The following is a 17,692-nucleotide window of genomic DNA, read 5'->3' as shown; positions in this document are numbered from 1 at the left end:
GCTGCTCCTCGAAGTGGAAAACAATGGCAAAGAAAAGGGCTGGCCAATTGATTGGTCTCATTTTAATAGCCGCCTACTTCTTCGACTTAAGGTCTGAGCCGGTTTTCTCTTGGTTTGGTTTGCCTGCTCAGCTTACAACATTGTGTGGCATTTCGTGTACTCAACAAGCTCTTTGATGCCTCTCTGATTGGCACTTGGTCTCAAAATAGACTCTAGCTAATTGTCGCGGCACGCGCCAGGCTTCAAAGTGTTGCAACAACGATCGACGACGTTGATTGCACCCTGTCGACCAAAGGGAATTGCCCAATTTAACGATCTGACAATTTGTTAACAAACCGCAAAGTAGGTCAAAAGTGCAACGACATAAATGGTACGCAAGATGTTGAAAGCAAAAAAGTTGTAAGTTTATTGTAATTTATAGTTTAATAACTTTAAAAAAGTAAGAACATTTTGCAGCTAAAGATATTTGGGTTAAATATAGCAACATTTAAAGTTTCTCTGCTACATAGTTTGAATTTAAGTAATAAGGCAAATGTTCCAAAAAAAATGGCAACAACTAGAAAATATTGTTCACATTTAATAATATCCTCTGTTGGAATATTCCTATACTAATATAAGTTCTATACAAATGAGCTGATCAAATTAAAACTTCATCTTTCTATGTGATCTCAATGTGCGGTGAGACAATTGAAATAAATACAATTTAATATTAAAAGTGATATAACTATCTTCTTATTTGGGAATACGAAGATCAACGCCCTCAAAATTTTAAAGTATTATTGAAACTTCAGTACTTTAAAGATTTTTGTTTCAATTTTATTGAATAAATATTTATTCTTGACCGCTTAAAAATACGATGAAGAAAATAAAGTCTTTGGACTCCAGAAAATTCTAAAATTGCACAATATAATTTCTTTACAATTTTCAAGCTTTTATATTTTAAAGTCTATTTTAAACCTCACAACTTTAAAGAAACTTTAAAATGGTTATTGAACGGTGAAATTGAGTTTGAACGTTGGTTCTTTAATTTGCTGCAATTTGAGTATGAAACGCGAGCTTAAGGTTTAGCATGTTGCCAATTGAAACGTTGCCAGGAGCCGCCCACACACGCACACACAAATAGCAACGCCCACGGACAAGCTGTGAGTAAGAACGTGGACGAGGATGAGGATGAAGAAGAAGCAGGCGTGGGTGACAGCTTGTTAAGAGCTGGCAGGACATTCGCTTCCACCAACATCTCCTCCTCGTTCTCTTTCAGTTTCCCTCTTTCTACTGGCATTGCCAACATGTGGTGACAACGTTGAATTAAGTTATTTGTCAAATGTCGAAATATTGGCCAGCCTTGGGGCCTAGCTATGGATTCATTCAGCAATGAAAATCAAAATCTAAATCTGAATCAGAATCAGAATCGGTATCAAACTCGTGCTGTGGCGCTTTGTCAGGCTGTCAGGCAACCAAACAGCCAAAAACGGTTGGCAGTTGGCGCAAATAAAGGCAACCAAATATTTTATGCAAAAGCTGAAATCAATTTTTGCCAATCAATTGTAAAAAACGATGACACAGCCAATGCTACGAAGCGGAGCTCTCTCAATGCAAATCGAAAACGTTTCCCATGTTTGCTCAATGGACAGCAGTCACTCATCAAACACAAAATAAAAGAATAAATATATTCTACATATTCGAATAGCCGAAGTTTTAATACTCTTTATAAATGTATTAATGTATTAAATGTATTATTTTATATGAAAATATATATTCAAGTACTATACATATTCATAATCAAAGAAATAAATAGGTAAATGTAAAGTAAAAGAATAGTTTGAATATGTTCTTATAGCTATTATAATTTACATTTATTTTAATGGTAAAATTATCTATTTTTTCAATTTAAATTCAATTTTACATCAATATTGATTTAAATGCTTATTTTAAGGGTATCTGCAGTTAGCTAATGTTTTTTGAAGTCGCTTTCCACGATGCCTTTTGCAAGCATTTTAAGGCTTCATTCAATCCCTCTCCTAATGCTCTCCTAAAACTCAACTATCAATAAGTTGATATGGCTTTTGGTAGGGTGCGAGAAAAAAGAACCCCTCTAAGCGCCAAAGTTTGACTTGGACGGCAAAACTGATTTGAAGAGCGCACCGGCCGCAATTGAATTAAAAATTTAATTTTGCAATCAGGCTGGCAAACAGTTTGCAAAGCCGCCGTGCAATTTGATTAGCCGGCATTCAGCTAGAATTTCCATTTCAATTTTCATTTCTATATCGAAACCAGACTCGAATCAATCTGACTGTCTGGTTGATTGAAGAGTTAATGCTCATGCTCTGCCCTTCTCTCGTTCACTTCTACACAACTGATTAGTGCGATTGGCTTATTTAGAGTCAAAAACTCTCACTTTCCCTTTTCTGTGGACTGAACTTTGCACATGTCGTGCCGTCCCAACGCTCGGTAATTAGCTGAAAACATATGCGAATTATTTTATTGCGATGACATCCCGATAAGTTTGAAATGCTGGCGCAACTAATTGCCGCTCTTTAGGGCCACCAGAGAGAGAGAACGAATTGTGGTTTGTAATTTAGTTGATCATACGCCATGTTAGACGTGAGCTGCACATGGCGGCAAATGTTCGGATTGCTCTGCCTCAGCCTCTGCTGGATAGCAAGCAAAGCGGGCTACATGGAGGATAACTTTCCGGCGAGTGTCATTGAAGACGGCACGCTCACAACGGTGAGTACGACAGAAATGCCAAATATGAGTTGGAATTACTTGTATTTGTTGCTGAGCTAGCTGCAATTGTTGGCCAAATACAAATATCCGGGAGAAGAGCACACGGTGACCACTGAGGATAAGTATCTGCTGCACGTGCATCGCATACCGAGACCAGGCGCCAAACCTGTGCTGCTGGTGCATGGTCTGCAGGATGCCTCCAGCACTTGGATTATGATGGGACCTCACAGTGGTCTGGGTTATTTTCTCTACGATAATGGCTACGATGTCTGGATGGCGAATGTGCGTGGCAATCGGTATTCGCGTGGCCATCTCAAGCTCAATCCGAATACGGACAAAAGCTACTGGAGTTTCTCGTGGCATGAAATTGGCTTTTACGATTTGCCGGCCACGATTGATGCCATTCTAGCGAAGACGGGCTACAGCAAGCTGAGTTATATTGGACACTCGCAGGGTACGACATCGTTCTTTGTGATGGCCTCCACTCGACCCGAATACAATGCCAAGGTGCATGTGATGCAGGCTCTGGCGCCGGTGGCATTCATGACGCATGTTAAGGCGCCGCTGATTTCTGTGGCACGTTCCAGCATGAATATTCTTGGCGACAACTTTGAAGTGCTGCCACATTCGAGTCTGCCGACCGCGCAATGCATGTCATCGGCCATTCATCTGCAGACTTGCTTCTACTACATTTGGTTGATATTGGGCAAAAACCCTGGCGAGTTCAATCGAGTGGGTAAAGATGGAAAATTAAAGTGTACATCATTCAATCTGCTCTTCATTTTCTTAGACTACGACACCGGTGCTTATGGGTCAATTGCCAGCTGGCGCCAATTCCAAGCAAGTGCGGCATTACCTTCAGCTACAACCAACGACGCGCTTCGGTCAATACGACTATGGCCCTGATAATCAACGCATCTATGGACGTGCCACACCGCCAGACTATCCGCTGGAACGCATTACGGCGCCGATTGGTTTGTATTACGCACAGAATGATTATCTTTCGGCTGTCGAGGATGTGCAGCGTTTGGCCAAGCGGCTGCCGAATGTTGTGGTGAATCACTTGTATGCTAACAAGAAGTTTAATCACGTCTACATGGTTTGGGGCATCACCGCCAGGCGCTTGGCTCAGCCCAAATTTCTCGAGGTGATGCGTTTGTGGGAAGCTGGCGGACCGCAAAATGGAACTGCGACCACCACCGAGGTAATACCGACTACTACAGAGGATACTGAAGTAGCTGAGGAAGAGGACATTCCAACCGAACCAACCGAGATGGAGCAGCCTACAACAGAGCAGTCTGAGATAGAGCAGCCTTCAACGGAGCAGCTTTCAACGGAGCAGCCTTCAACGGAGCAGCCTTCAACGGAGCAGTCTGAGATAGAGCAGTCTGAGATGGAGCAGACGGAGAGAGCTTCAACAGAAAAATCAGAGACGGAGCAGCCAGAGATGGAAAAGTCAGAGTCGGAGCAGCCTGACATAGAGGAAAATTACGCAAAGTAATTAGCTGTGAAATGTAAATGGTAAATGGTGTTGGTGTTTGTATTATAAATAAATGCATTAAATTCGTCAAAACTGCAAGTCATTTGTATATCAGTTTGTTGGTTAATTGTCTAAAATAAGTTTTGTTTTTGATTTTTGCCACGTAGCGGTTTCATAGTCGAGCACACTCAACCAAAGCTTTCGCACTTATCAAAGTTTTTGAATTCTCTCTGAACTTTGGATTTTGGGACTCAAGAGTTTTATTCCAAAGGAAATTCCAAATTTATGAACATGTTTTAATTATTAGTCAGACAGAATTCAAGCTCAGATTTAATGTATACACCATTATTAAACCTAATGTAGATAACAATTAATCATATTCAAATCAAACAATATCATTGTCTGGCACTTCCCAATAAATGGCAACTTGATTTGTTTGCCGTTTATTGTCATCCCAGCGGAACGATCTGTTAAATGTTTATCAATTGAAGTTCATAAAACTGAAAAGGGGCAAAGTTCAGTGGAGAGTGGAGAATGGTTTTACTTATTTTTGAGATGACGTTCCTAGTGGTATTAATATGGATATTTTATGTATTAGCAAAAGTGGCAACAACGACAACCACGTCCCCCACATCCGCAACAACAACAACTGAAACTAGAACTGGAAACGTTTTGGGAATTTGCGAGAGCAACGAGGCGCGAAAACATTTACTCAACACTTAGCAGCAGTTGGCAGCTGCCTGCGATGTTGCAAGTTAAGAGTTTGAGAGTTTTTTGTGTTATAGTCGGGGGCTTAGCGGCGCTTGCAACAGCAACAGAAGTAGCAGGATGATCAGCGAGTGGGAGACGGGGTGGGGGAGAGCTGGGGCCAAGCGACGTGCGGCGAAAGTTTTATGATTTATGAAGCGAACAAACGTTGCTGAAAAGCAGCTGCTGCTACAACTGAAGAGAGAAGAAGAAGGAAACGGGGGCAGCTTCGTGTCGGACGCAACATGGCGGACGATGCGACGGAAACGGATGTGGCCGACACCACAACACACAGTTGCTCGGGGTCCATGTCTCGTTCACTGCATCGTCTGAACGGCAACTTGATGTGGCACGCCAACCCGGATATAAAAATTGCACTTTGATGCGTTTCCCAGACACACACACACACTCACACAACAATAACATGGTGAAAAAAGCTAACAACTAAAATAGCAAACAATGCCAAGCCAAAATAATAAAAGTTGCCTCGCGGTTTTTGCGTTGCGCTCATTAAAATTTCGCTTAGAGCTAAAGTTTTTGTATTCACAATACAATACAAACAAACAAACATACACACACACACTCACACACACAACTACCGAAGAGAAAACAAAATGTCGGCTTTTGCATTTGACACATGCAACTTTCTAAGCGTTTTGTGTTTGCCGCTGTTGATGTTATCCTCGCGATTCGCGGGCTAAAGTTAAGTGTGCAATTTATAAAAGTGACTAAAGGCTGTGGGCGTGGCCATGTAAATGAAAGCCAAAACAAAACAAAGCGAAAAAATTGCACATTGTTAGCGACACATTTTGCGCCTGAGCCGACAACGAGCACAACAATGCCATATAACAACTATAGCAGTAGTTAGCACAGGAATCCAAAACACAAACAGTCAACACATTATGCGAAAAAAATAGAAAGGGAATATAGCACAATGAACTTTCGCCTCGGTGCCGTTTTAAGCTAATGGGTAAAATTCCACACGGCGAAAGTGGAAATATAAATCAACAAAGGTTTGCCAAAAAAAAGGAAAAGGGGGAATTGTCTAAAGTAGAACAGAAGTCAGAAGACATACTCCGCTTGTTTAATTATAACTAAAATGAAGCCAGGAATTTATCATACAATTGTTTTCGAGAACATCACTGCCAACAAATTCATCAACACAGAAATTTGTTAGGAAATTCTCTATTTAAAATTGTGTTTTAACAGCGTAAAAAACTTCCCATTTCTCCCAGAATTTTGTTAAACAAAACTTTTCTATCTTAAATTGTATTTTAATAGCGTAAAACACTTACCACTTTTCCCCGAAATTGTTTAAAGAAATTCTTTATTTTATATTCTATTTTAGTAGCGTAAAAAAACATCACACATCTCCCACTCTGCATTTAAATGAAAATCACGCTTCAGTTGGATTTTAATATGCATTTTTAATATTTATTATTTGTTTTTCATATGATTTTATAAATAAACTCGTTTACGTGTGGTGCCCTCAAATGATTTTCATTACCATTTGCCATAATGTTCTGCATACATTAACATTATGAATATAATTATGACAATTATAATCATTTATTAAACGCGCGTACTGTTAATTTAGTTTTAGTTTGTTTTCATTGCATTCGTTTTTTTTTGTTGTTGTTTATTTCCGCATAGACTTAAATTGAAAAGTATAAATAGATTTTGTTGTTGTTGTTTTAAATTTAAATGTTACACATGTAAAACTAGCAAATACACACATGTTCGTTCCTCCGATTAATGTATAGTTAATGTAGGTAAATAGTTAGAATATACTTAACAAAATACATTGATAGCCCATTAGTTACATGATTTTAAAATAACGTATGCTAATATTTACACACAACTTAATGGATATACATTATTATACTATACGGCTAGAATAATATTAAAGATATTATTAATAATATTTCAAAGCAAAATTGTTTTTCTTTCTTTTTTTTAAGTGAAAATAGTTTTGATTTTGTGTTTGTTTTTTGGGATTGTTAGCTTGCAAATTTGTTAGCGCGTGCTGAATAATTTTCGAAAAAGTTTTGCACATTTAACATTTAGAACTTTGTGTGTGAATTTTTCGTACATTTTATTTTTCAATTTAGATAAATTTTCCTCTTTAAACTTGCATTCAGTCTTTCAACTAAAAGCTTGTGAGTGTGCACTCACAAACAACACTCAACTACATACTTTGTATTTTGTATTCATTAAATACTTTCGCCTCGAAAAGTAAACAAAAAAAAAAAACAGATTTTATATTATACTTTTTTTCATAAATATTTATAATAGTTTTTGGCTTCCAATTGAACACACAATACACACAGAGAGAGATAAACACTCAGATCTACACTAATTGCTAATGGATTTCGTGTGTGTTTTGTTTTAAAACATTTTTAAATTGATTTACTTGTTGTGTATTCAATTATATTATATATTCTTTTTTTGTTTTGCTCCAATTATGGTTAACCATTTTTTTGTTTTTGGTGTTTTGCACGGTGCTTAATTTTTGGCTTTGTGTATTGCAAAAAACATTTAAAAATTGTTTGCTCTGGTTTTATAATATTTTACATGCAATATCGTGAAATATCTTCAATTATTTGGAATAATTATTTGAATTTTCCTTTTTTTTTTTGTAGTTATTATATAATTTTTTGCCGCGTTTTAAAAACGTTGTGTGAATAGTTACGAATAGAAGATACGAGTATAGATTGTAGATGGTAGATATGTCGCTAAACTTTGCCCGAAACTACAGTTATAAGCATAAGTATATGTATAAGTTTAGTATGTGATTAGATTAATATATTTGTTTGTATGTATGTTTATGCTATAAGCTATTTGTATAGACACCGATATAACTGCTAAATGCCAAGCTACTATATATGCTATATGTACACAATTCGCTACTCCTTCCCCTCTGATCTGTTGATTTAGAAATAATCCATTTTGGGCGCATCGAGCGCCGTGTGCATGGTCAAAGTAACGCCACGATTAATGCTAACTGCCGGATAGAAGACGCCATAGAGATCTCGGAATGCCACCGAACCCTGTGGCATCTCATTGACCAGAAAACTTAGCGTATGCCGCTCCAGATCCAAGAGAACTCCGATTGTGCTGCCCGTGGTGATGCCGCCTTCGACACGTCGCTCGTGTATGGAATTGTGCTGGAACCAGGAGCGTTGCCTGTCAATGTACATGGCAAAGGACTTTTCATCTTTGCCTGCGAAAGAGAAGGAAAGAAATATAATACTATATTAGCAAACGTATTTAAAGTAAGCTCTTTGTAAAGTTTTTTATATTTTTCAGTTGAAAAAACTACAAACTGACCGTAACTTTGGCAGTTAAATAAGAAGCATGGCAAACAGTTTCTCTAAAGGTATTTTCGCATCTTGAAGTAGTTTATGAAGTTTGCGCGCTGCAATTTCCCTAGACACAATTTTCGTTACTCTAACAGTCTATGCTGCACTTTATAAACAACAATAACTTTTGCGATTCCCGTCCTGTAATATCTGGGTGTCATTGTCACCTGCACAAAAGTTGATTTTGCATATGAAAATTGCATGCGCAAAACTTCTTAAGAGACGAAATGGGAATTGAATTGCGACATGTGTTAAATGATGCGTGAGTTCGCTTTAAAAAATAATTTAAAAGTCATTCGAATAGTGGAATGAATACGCTGTGAATTCCTTTGAAGCCTTGCCACAAATAAACTTTTGTCAAGCGCAAAGTTTAAGTGTCGCAGTTTTAATTACTTTTGTCTGCGCGTGCCTTCCTTCTAAGCGGGAAGAGGAAAAGATGGTTGAGAGTTGAGATGGGTTTTCCCTCAGCTGAACGCATTTTCAATCAATTTGCCGTTGCATACACTTTGAGGCGTCTCGCACGGCTTTGTTTGTGTTTTTGTTTGTATTTGTTGCTGAGTGGAGCGGGGCGAAAGCAGGTCTCTCTCTTTTGTTGGCACCTAACGGAAGGCGTTGCCAGCGAAGATCCTTAGCGTTCGTCCTGTTTGGTAACTGAAACTTCTTGCGAAACTTTTGCACGCACACACGCACGCACCAAGAAATGGCCAAAGTTTTCCACGACACGCCCACCAATCGAAGAGGTTCGCGCCCCAAAAACTTTTCTTCCCACTTACTTATTAGCTGGCAAGTTTCTGCGCATACGATTGGCATTTTGTCAACGCTAGGTGGCGCTGCATTTGTTGTGCCGATTTCATCATTTTCCCTTTTCTCTTCTTATTGTGTAGAAAAACTTTTTGAAAGCTTTTCAAGTGTTTGGGCCCCAAAACGGAGCCTCGCCCAAGCATTATTGTTAATTGAATTTCAAATGCCCAGCGAAAACCCATTGAGAGTAGAGTGAAGAAGTGTGTAGTGTGAACTTACCCAACATTTTATTCCTGGCCACATCGATGCGGGCCACACCGAATGCCGGATCCGTGTCCGCCGTATAGTTGTCAATGGTGAATTCCCAATAGTGTACGCCGCGCGAGAAGCCAACGGATCCAAGGGCCACACGATGCTCCCAGCCCTCCACGGAGACGGTTGCATTATTTTTGCTAAAGATTAGACCAGAGCCAGCTCCGCCGCTTAGCACGGGATCAAACGTGAACCAGGCCACTGCAAAGGACCACAACAATAACGTAATGGAAAATGAGTGAGAATTGTAGTACAAAGAATGCTGGCAAAATAAAAATTCAGAGTATAAAACAAACGGCAAAAAAGAACACGGTCTCTAAGGTGGTAGATGAGCAGCGTTAGTTACTGGCTACTATAAAACACAGCACAGTGGTGTAATATTAACTAAAAAGTGTGCTTTATATGTATACAGATTTTGATATATAATTACCTAAAGTTTTTATTTGTAATAAGTTCATTTTAATTGTTCTAAAAATGAAAAATCATTGCAAATAATTTGTAATAATTGTTACTCAACTAGCTACGTAAATCTAGTTTTTTTGTTTTCTGTATTGTATAATTTTACATATTTTCCTACATTTTTAAAGATTTTTGTTATTGAAATGCTGAAATTTCTTTTTAGCTTCCACTAAGCAACATTGCATAGTGGGCTTTGAATATTAAACAAGTAAGTGCAATTTGAAAAATTCTTCATCATTTTAAATAATATTGTTTTAGCAGCAATCCAAGAAAGCTTTTCTCTGCAATCACTATTTGTAGTAAGCTGTGCGTTTAATACTATTTTATATTCTTCTCTTAAAATAATAATACATTGCCAATAATTAATAGTAACTGTTTGTCAACAACCAAAAATTTCTAATCACTGAAGAAAGCTTTGTAATTACAAATATTTTGTTTTTAATAACTCAATATCAATTATTTTACTACAAATGCGCAACCCATTGAAGTTTGCTAAATTTGCTTTGATCAAGTATTCTGAATTCAGTATTTGTTAATAATTTATTCTTTTAGTGTTCCTTTAAAATAAAAATTCTTTTTTCTTTTAAGGTGTTCTCTTAAAATTCTTTGTACACTATGCAATATATCTGTAATAATTCCAATTCACAAACTTTATCTATTTATTATCACACATTTTAATGTTAGTTTCTAAACCACTGTCGGAAGTGAGTCTGCAATTTTCTGTAGTATTGTCAAAGCTCAAGTGGCCACAGCGAGTGGCAACTGGTCACTGGCAGTGCTCTAGTTGCAACTGGAGTTGGCTCTCACTGGCTTCATTGCAATGCCAATGTCCGATAGTTTATGCTGTTATGCGCCGCAAAGTATGCAACGAGCAACGGCCAGAGTCAGTCGAGTACTTTATTAAATTTACTTTTATTGTTGTGGCGCATTAAGTGGCCAAAGTCAAGTCGGTTGGGGAATGCCGCTAACCACAAGACGATGATGATGATGATCATAATGACGTTGCGGCTGCAGTGCCTTTTGCTTTGCTTTGCTTGCTCCTCATCGACACGAAGTATTTTTTATTGGCCACTAAAGGCAATTGTGTTTGGCCAACGGAAGCAGGTCAACAGCAGCTCATTGTCTGACTTTGTTTACGGCCAAATATGATTTTGCGATAATGCCAAGCCATTTATCAAAAACAAATAAGTCTGGTCTAGAAGTGTGTTAAGTTAAGCTTGAGCTGATTTGCGGCAGGAAACAGACATCAGGCTTGTGGTTAGTTCATTTAGCACGATTTAGTAGCCGTAAATCAAAGTTGCTCAATAAAATTGTGGTCAAATTGAATTGCATCTATTTTGCACAGATTAAGAAGTTATTTCTCTAGTTGTTAGCAATTTATCTGAGATTTAATCTTCATGTTTATTTGTCACAGATTTATTCAAGGCAAGTGTTAAAATATATAGCTGAGATAAATAAATAAGTCTTATTTACAACTTCTAAAATATTTAAGCTTCTTTATTTGACATTGAATAACTTACAAAATAATTAATTTTCTGTATTTGTTATTAAATATACTTTTTAGAGTTTCAATAAAGTCAATAATATATTACTTTAATTTTCTTTAATTGTTTTTTATTAGAAGTAATCTTATCTTTATCAATTAACTCTCCTGTATATTCGCTTTCTTTATCGACTTTATTAGCCAACACTCCTTGAAATTATAGCTTTAATTTGTGGCTGTTTCGTGGTGTTAGTCCGCCCAGTAAGCAGACCCAACCCATTAACAATTTTGCTGGAAAACCCCCTAAGAACCGTTACGTGTCATTAACTGTTAGCTGTTACCCGTTAATTACTTAGGCGTACACGCCGCAATGTAAACACTTTATAAAATAACCATTTCGCCTGAGCTGGCCAATGTCTGTATATATGTATGTATATGATACAGACCCTAGACCCTTCACGCCGCGTTTGGTTGGCGACCCGAGCAATAATCAATTAAAAGTTGCAAATTAACGGAGAGTAACCAATAAAACGCGAAAGGATAACACACAGAGGACATGGCCAAGAATGCGCTGGAAATTTAATAAATTAAATAACTTGAAGCAACGCTTTCATTTCCAATGTGCGGTTAAAGGTGGAGTGGGAAGTAGGAAGGAGAAGGGAGGAGAGAGGAGGGAGGATTGGTCTTGTCAGGTGGCGCATGCATCAATCAAGTGAGAATTGGATTGCGAATGAAGCCGCCTTTTGCCTCGTGGCCGGAGGCGCAAAAAAGGGGTCAATGGCTGTTTGACATGCAAAGCACGATGTGCCCGAAACGAACGAAGCGAGCGAGCGAACGAGGAGGATAAAAACTGGGAGGACATGCTACGTCACGGGTTCAGCGCATGACCGAAAAGGATTAAATTATAAAACAGGTTGGCAAAGTAGCTCAAAACAGTAGCACAGAAAATGAAAAAAGAAGGGGAAGGGAGGGGAATGTTATAGCCGGGAGTTTAATTGAAAAAGCTAGTACAACGACTAGCTGGTAATGTTGAGGCTCTCTCCACTCACCTTCAGCCGTTTGCAATCCAATCAGCTCAGAGTATTCACCCTCGCCGGCACTGTTGAAGGCCTTGACGCGGGCATTGTACATGGAATTGAAGTGCAGACCGTCAACGGTGCAAATTGTTTCCTTGCCGCAGTAAACTTCCTGCAAAAATTACCAAAAAAAAGCGAATACGTATTAAGGTGTGCTCAGAAGATATTCGTGAATGCATGCGGCATTCATTTTTCAACACTCAAAAACACTCAATTGGCTACTCACTCGAAATTCACCGCCGCTGCCATCGTCCAGCTCCAGAACGTAGCCTTCGACAAAGGAATGATTTGGTGGCTGCCACGCAACTGTAACTGAATTATTTTCCGCTGAGCAATCTGTTGGCAATATTGTGGGCGTCATCGGAGCTGTGGGCGTGGATGGGGGCAAACACGTTAAACATTAGTTCAACTAACTTTACAACTTTCTATATGGGTGTGTGCGTGTTTGTGAAGTGTGTGTGTTGTGTGTGGAATGTGAGTTAGTTAGTAGTCGAAACTAAATTTGAAGTTTGTTAAGAAAATGCCTGTTAAAACTAAATAGGAAGTCAACCAAAAAACAGGCAAAGAAAAGTGTTGGCAAAACTTTCAAATAAATGAAGTAAGCGCAAGAAAACAAATTTTACTTAAAATCACATTTAAATAGGGAAAAAGAATATGTAAAATATTAAGTAAAGAAAGTAATTTGGAACTAATGATAATACAAATACAAAGTAAAGTAAATGGGACAAAGTAATACATAATGAAAGACACTTATTGACAAATTAAATACTTTACAACTTCATCATAACTATACTAACAAAGATTCCGAACTAAGAAACAGACAATGATGTTCTTGAATAAATTAAAGTAAATGGGACAAGCAATACAACTTAACTTAATGGGAAATTAAATATTATACAAATTCACCTTCACTTCAATATAAACTGAGAAACAGACAATGATATTTTTAATATAAATATAAAATTAAGTAACCCGTTCCTACTTAAAACACAATTTTAAACAAATGAAAGACAAACATAATTAATGGTTTTAAATGAAGTAAAGTTTCCTTCAATTTCCTCCTAGCAAGAATTGTTCAAATAAGACAGAACCTTATTTTAATTAAATACTTAGCATACTCTTGAGAGTAAGCAAAGTGAACGTCAACAAATAATGCAAGCAAATTAAAGCTGATTGAATGTTAAATATGAGAAGGCAGTAAAAGCAAAATGAACATCAGGGCTGGCACTTAGAAAGGTTGCCGAAACCATAAGAAATCTGCTCCCATCTGGGCTATAAAATTCTGTTGGCAGCATTATACATGCATTATATACTAATTGTGCCACGCCCCGGGCATAAAAAAGCAACGGTTGACAATAAAAATTTATGGCACGTATACGCACATAAATGAGTGCGCCCTTGCGCCTAAAAGTATGCCACAAAATAAGCATTAAAATGGCGGCTGCCGTTGACATCAAATTAAAAAGGCGCCAAGCTGTCAAATGTCACAAAGGCAGGTACCAAAAAACGACGAAAAGTTTGCATTTGAAATTTATTTGTTTGTCGGCATGAGAAAGGCGGGCAATCAGAAAAAAAAAATGTGAAAAGGATATGCCAAGAATAAAGCATGAGCTAAGCGTTCGCCTCAAGCGAGTCACTCGAACGCAAAAAGTGTCACAAAACCAAATAAAATAAAACAGAAGAGAGGAGAAATGTAAAATGGAGACTTAAGCTTCGAATAATGAAGAATATAGGCGTCCAGTGGGAAACATCAAATAAAAAAAAACTGAAAAAGAGGCGGCAAAAGGCAAAAATAATAAAAATATAAAATAAATATGCGTAAAAAATTTATGTCATTTGAAGCTCTGCCCCGTTGACAGTTTTGTGGCGAAGCAACGGATGAGGAAATATTTTGACAGCATTTATCACACCCTACACGTGGGTATACTAGATAAGTGAGAAGTCTTGTAACGCGTCTAATTTGGCGCCTTAAATATTATAGAAGTAAATATAGAATATATATAGAAGATATAGAAGTATTTCCTTCAATTTTGTATATACAAAATGTTTCATTATTTTACATTTGACCGCTGTGATTTCAATATTATAAACATTAATAACAAATAAAAATTGGTTCAGTTATAGAAACAAATAAATTGATAACAAGTTCAATTGCAATTTTCATAAAATGTCTTAAAAACATTTCTCGTTTTTTTTGGTTCATTATTTTGTATGAATTTATTTTAAAGAAAAAGAGTATTTGCAATTCGTTTAACCCAAGTTATTTTCTAGATACTTTTCGGTTTTTGGTTTTTTATTTTATTTTTTATTTTTGTGGCATTTTCTGGTTGTTGTTGAAATGAAAATGTGAAAATTATTATGCGTAGGCGCGCACCGAGAAACAAAAGCAAAAGCCATGGAAAAACAAAATGGCCGACAATGGAAAATTGCAATGCATGTGGGGTGAGGGATGCGTCAATGTGTGTGTGTGTGTGTGTGTGTGTGTTTGTGTGTGTATGAATGTATTTTTATGTTTGTGTGTTGAGAGAAAGGTAAAGCAGAAGCACCAAAGAAGAAGTTTTCAGGTTCGTTTTAATCATTTTTGTGTTTGGGTGGATAAAAACAACGCAAAAGAATAATTTTGTGAATTTCATGAATTTCTTGTGAAACGAAAAGAACAGTTAAAAGAATTGTTTGTAAAATGTTTGTTTGTTTGTTTAAATTTATTGAGTTTTTGTTTGTTGTTGTTGTTGTTGATGGGGTTGCATTAGTTGCTCACCTGCCGGACATCTTTCATCCTCATCTTTGACTGCTAATAGTTGGGTATTGTTTTTTCATATACATTTTTTTTTTTTAGTTTGTGATATTTGAAAATGAGAGCGGCACATACGAAAATGTGATGCAATATGTGGTTTTGCGGGCAGCGCGAGATAAAAGAGAAGCACATAAAGTTAGACATTTCAAAAACAGTTTCAGATATCTTATTAGCTATAGAAATACATATTTGTTCTTATTAATAAATTGTGGGGCGAAAGGTTTCAAATTTCAACACTTTTCTTTGAATTGCTTTTTATTTTTGGTATTAAAGGTGTGCATTTGTTTGATTGTGTCTGTGTGTTTCCCTTTTTTATTGGAAAATTTGTCAGTCAAGAAATGGAACTGCGATTCGTTTCACTTCACACTTTGCACTTTATCCCCTTTTGGCTTCACACAAACTCGCACTCTGCTTTGCGCTACGGATTCTATTTATAAAACACAATGCAATAGTGAAAGGAGTGAACGGGGAGAAGAGGGCAGCAGGAATAATGCTTTCCTCTTGGGAATACCCTCAACTATCTCAACTATTTTTATATGACTCTCCAGAGCGCACTTTTCAATGGCACTTAATGAGTGCTCTCTATTGTTTCAGCACTTGCCGAGGGTGTGCATACATTTATGTGTGTGTGTTTAGGTGTGTATAAAGACATTAATGTGCTGGTATTGGTGTGCCGCAATTTTACCTTACCAAGTGAAAATTAGTGACAATATTTACGATATGCTCTCCTACAGCAATTTTAAACAAAATTGGTTTTTAAAGAGCTGAGCAGCTAGCTCAAATTTCTAACCTACTTGAAGGGGTAGAGTGTAGATACTACTTTAAAAGTCAAATATAGACTATGAGTATGTGAGTAAAGAGTGGACTGCAATTAATTTTAAGTTGATCAGGTAGCTGACAATAAGAAAATGCTTCTCTTGTGTAATGTTAATGTAACTAGATTTTCTGACTCTACAGCAGTTATTTTGATGATAACGTGTTGATTATTTACTTGCAACATTAATTTTTAGCAACTTTGATTAGTAAACTTGAATTAATATACATTAGATATCTTTACGCACCTTTCATTTGGATAAAATTCAAATTGTCAATGGCGCGTGCCAAGGCAGCGTCATCGAGGGTCAAATCAACAATTGGCGAAACGCGAGGCGCAGCATTTGTAACCTCTTGATGCCAAGTCATATCTGTGTTGGCCACGCGATTGATGAGCATTGAACCGACCTACAAAATTGAGGGAAATATAATAAATATGATTAAGTAAGTTCTATTTAAATCTGCTTTACCTGTAGAAAGGCGGCACTGTCAGTCTCCTTCAATGCCTCGATGCAGAACTGAATGAGTCCCGTGGTCTGTTGCAATTTGCCCGTACAATTCGACTGTTGATCCTGCAGCAGACAAGTGGAACAATAATGTGAAAAGCTTTACAGAAAATGCGAAATGAATTAACACACCTTAAGTATTCTGATTTTTGTGTCCTTGTCCATGCGTATGGCCTCCAGCAGATACTCGCGACGGTCGTGAATCGCCTGGATGAGCGCTTCGCACTGGGCGTGCACCAGACGCTCGAATTCAATGCAGGATTCCTGCGCGTAAATAATTAAAAAAACAAGTGAAGAGAAGCGAAAAGAAAAGAGCATGTAGTACATATTTTATAGACAGTGTCTTGGGCAACTTACGGTAACTTTGTCGCTCATGCCTTTGAGCCGCTGTATGAATTCGGTTGTGGAACGTGCCTTCTCCGACAATTGTTGCAGATTGTGCGAGAGTTCCGTCTGCAGAAAAAAGAAAATAAGAACAGAATATTCCGATAAAGGCATGACATCACAGAAGAAAAAACAGAAAAATGCAATAGCTGTATGTGTGTGTGTGTGTATGTAGTAGTGAAAGTCGTTAAATTTTACAGCTTTTTTATGAAGTGCGATGCGGCGGACTTTAGTCACGCCTGCGGCGGCGCTTCTTTTATCTATATATAGTATATCGCATATATACTTCTTCTTTTTTTATTATAGTTTTTCAACTCGTGTCAAAGTCAAGGACTGGCAAAAGAAATGAATTACATGCCCAGCGGGCATACAAATCCAATTCCAATTCCAGCGCCAACGCCAACTCCAAATTCCAATTTTGCGACTGCTGCAAACAACAATAACAATAAATCCAATGATGAAATTCCACGAGAGTAAAAATCTCATTTTGTAACAATGAGGCAACAATGTTCTGACTGCGGTGCAACCGCTGCAACATTTGCACTTGACACTGACATGACGACAACAGCAGCAAATTTTTAACGGCAATTTTCATTTGCAGCAATTAAATTACTCATACGGCACGTTAGCCCAGGCCTCAGCTTAACAATTTCAATTCATTAGCATTAAAATTTGTCAGGCTCTCTTCTCTGGCCCTGAACTCGTTTCCTGTTTCTGCTGCTGCTGCTTTGCTTCTTCCTTTCTCTCACTTTCTCCATGATAATGAGGCATGTTGCTTGCTTTGTTATCCCTCGCTGTTGTCGTCTTT

General features: G+C 37.6%; 2 protein-coding genes across 5 annotated transcripts in view; one reads left to right on the top strand and one right to left on the bottom strand.

Annotated features, from left to right (window-relative positions):
* The first annotated feature begins 2,569 nt into the window (after window positions 1-2,569).
* Window positions 2,570-4,228, top strand: LOC133848106 (lipase 1). Its single transcript, XM_062283502.1, has 3 exons — window positions 2,570-2,727; window positions 2,788-3,459; window positions 3,518-4,228. Exons 1-3 carry the CDS (start codon window positions 2,593-2,595, stop codon window positions 4,226-4,228), a joined length of 1,518 nt encoding a protein of 505 aa, XP_062139486.1. The 5' UTR covers window positions 2,570-2,592.
* A 2,133-nt stretch (window positions 4,229-6,361) lies between these two features.
* LOC133843547 (E3 ubiquitin-protein ligase TRIM9) overlaps window positions 6,362-17,692 on the bottom strand; it is a 101,544-nt gene continuing 90,213 nt past the window's right edge. The window contains exons 2-10 of one of the 4 annotated variants that reach the window (XM_062277152.1): window positions 16,858-16,953; window positions 16,633-16,764; window positions 16,465-16,566; window positions 16,243-16,402; window positions 15,146-15,178; window positions 12,614-12,753; window positions 12,361-12,499; window positions 9,337-9,570; window positions 6,362-8,177 (exon numbers count right to left, since the gene is read on the bottom strand). In XM_062277152.1, the coding sequence (XP_062133136.1) occupies window positions 7,888-8,177; window positions 9,337-9,570; window positions 12,361-12,499; window positions 12,614-12,753; window positions 15,146-15,178; window positions 16,243-16,402; window positions 16,465-16,566; window positions 16,633-16,764; window positions 16,858-16,953 (1,326 nt within the window). In that variant the 3' untranslated portion in view covers window positions 6,362-7,887. The remainder of the gene's footprint in view (window positions 8,178-9,336; window positions 9,571-12,360; window positions 12,500-12,613; window positions 12,754-15,145; window positions 15,179-16,242; window positions 16,403-16,464; window positions 16,567-16,632; window positions 16,765-16,857; window positions 16,954-17,692) is intronic. The other 3 variants (XM_062277160.1, XM_062277169.1, XM_062277177.1) reach the window with 3 other exon arrangements.

This window comes from Drosophila sulfurigaster, chromosome 2L (assembly GCF_023558435.1).
Source record: "Drosophila sulfurigaster albostrigata strain 15112-1811.04 chromosome 2L, ASM2355843v2, whole genome shotgun sequence".
In the NCBI taxonomy this organism is placed as follows: domain Eukaryota; kingdom Metazoa; phylum Arthropoda; class Insecta; order Diptera; family Drosophilidae; genus Drosophila; species Drosophila sulfurigaster.
This window is presented reverse-complemented; position numbering and strand designations above follow the sequence as displayed.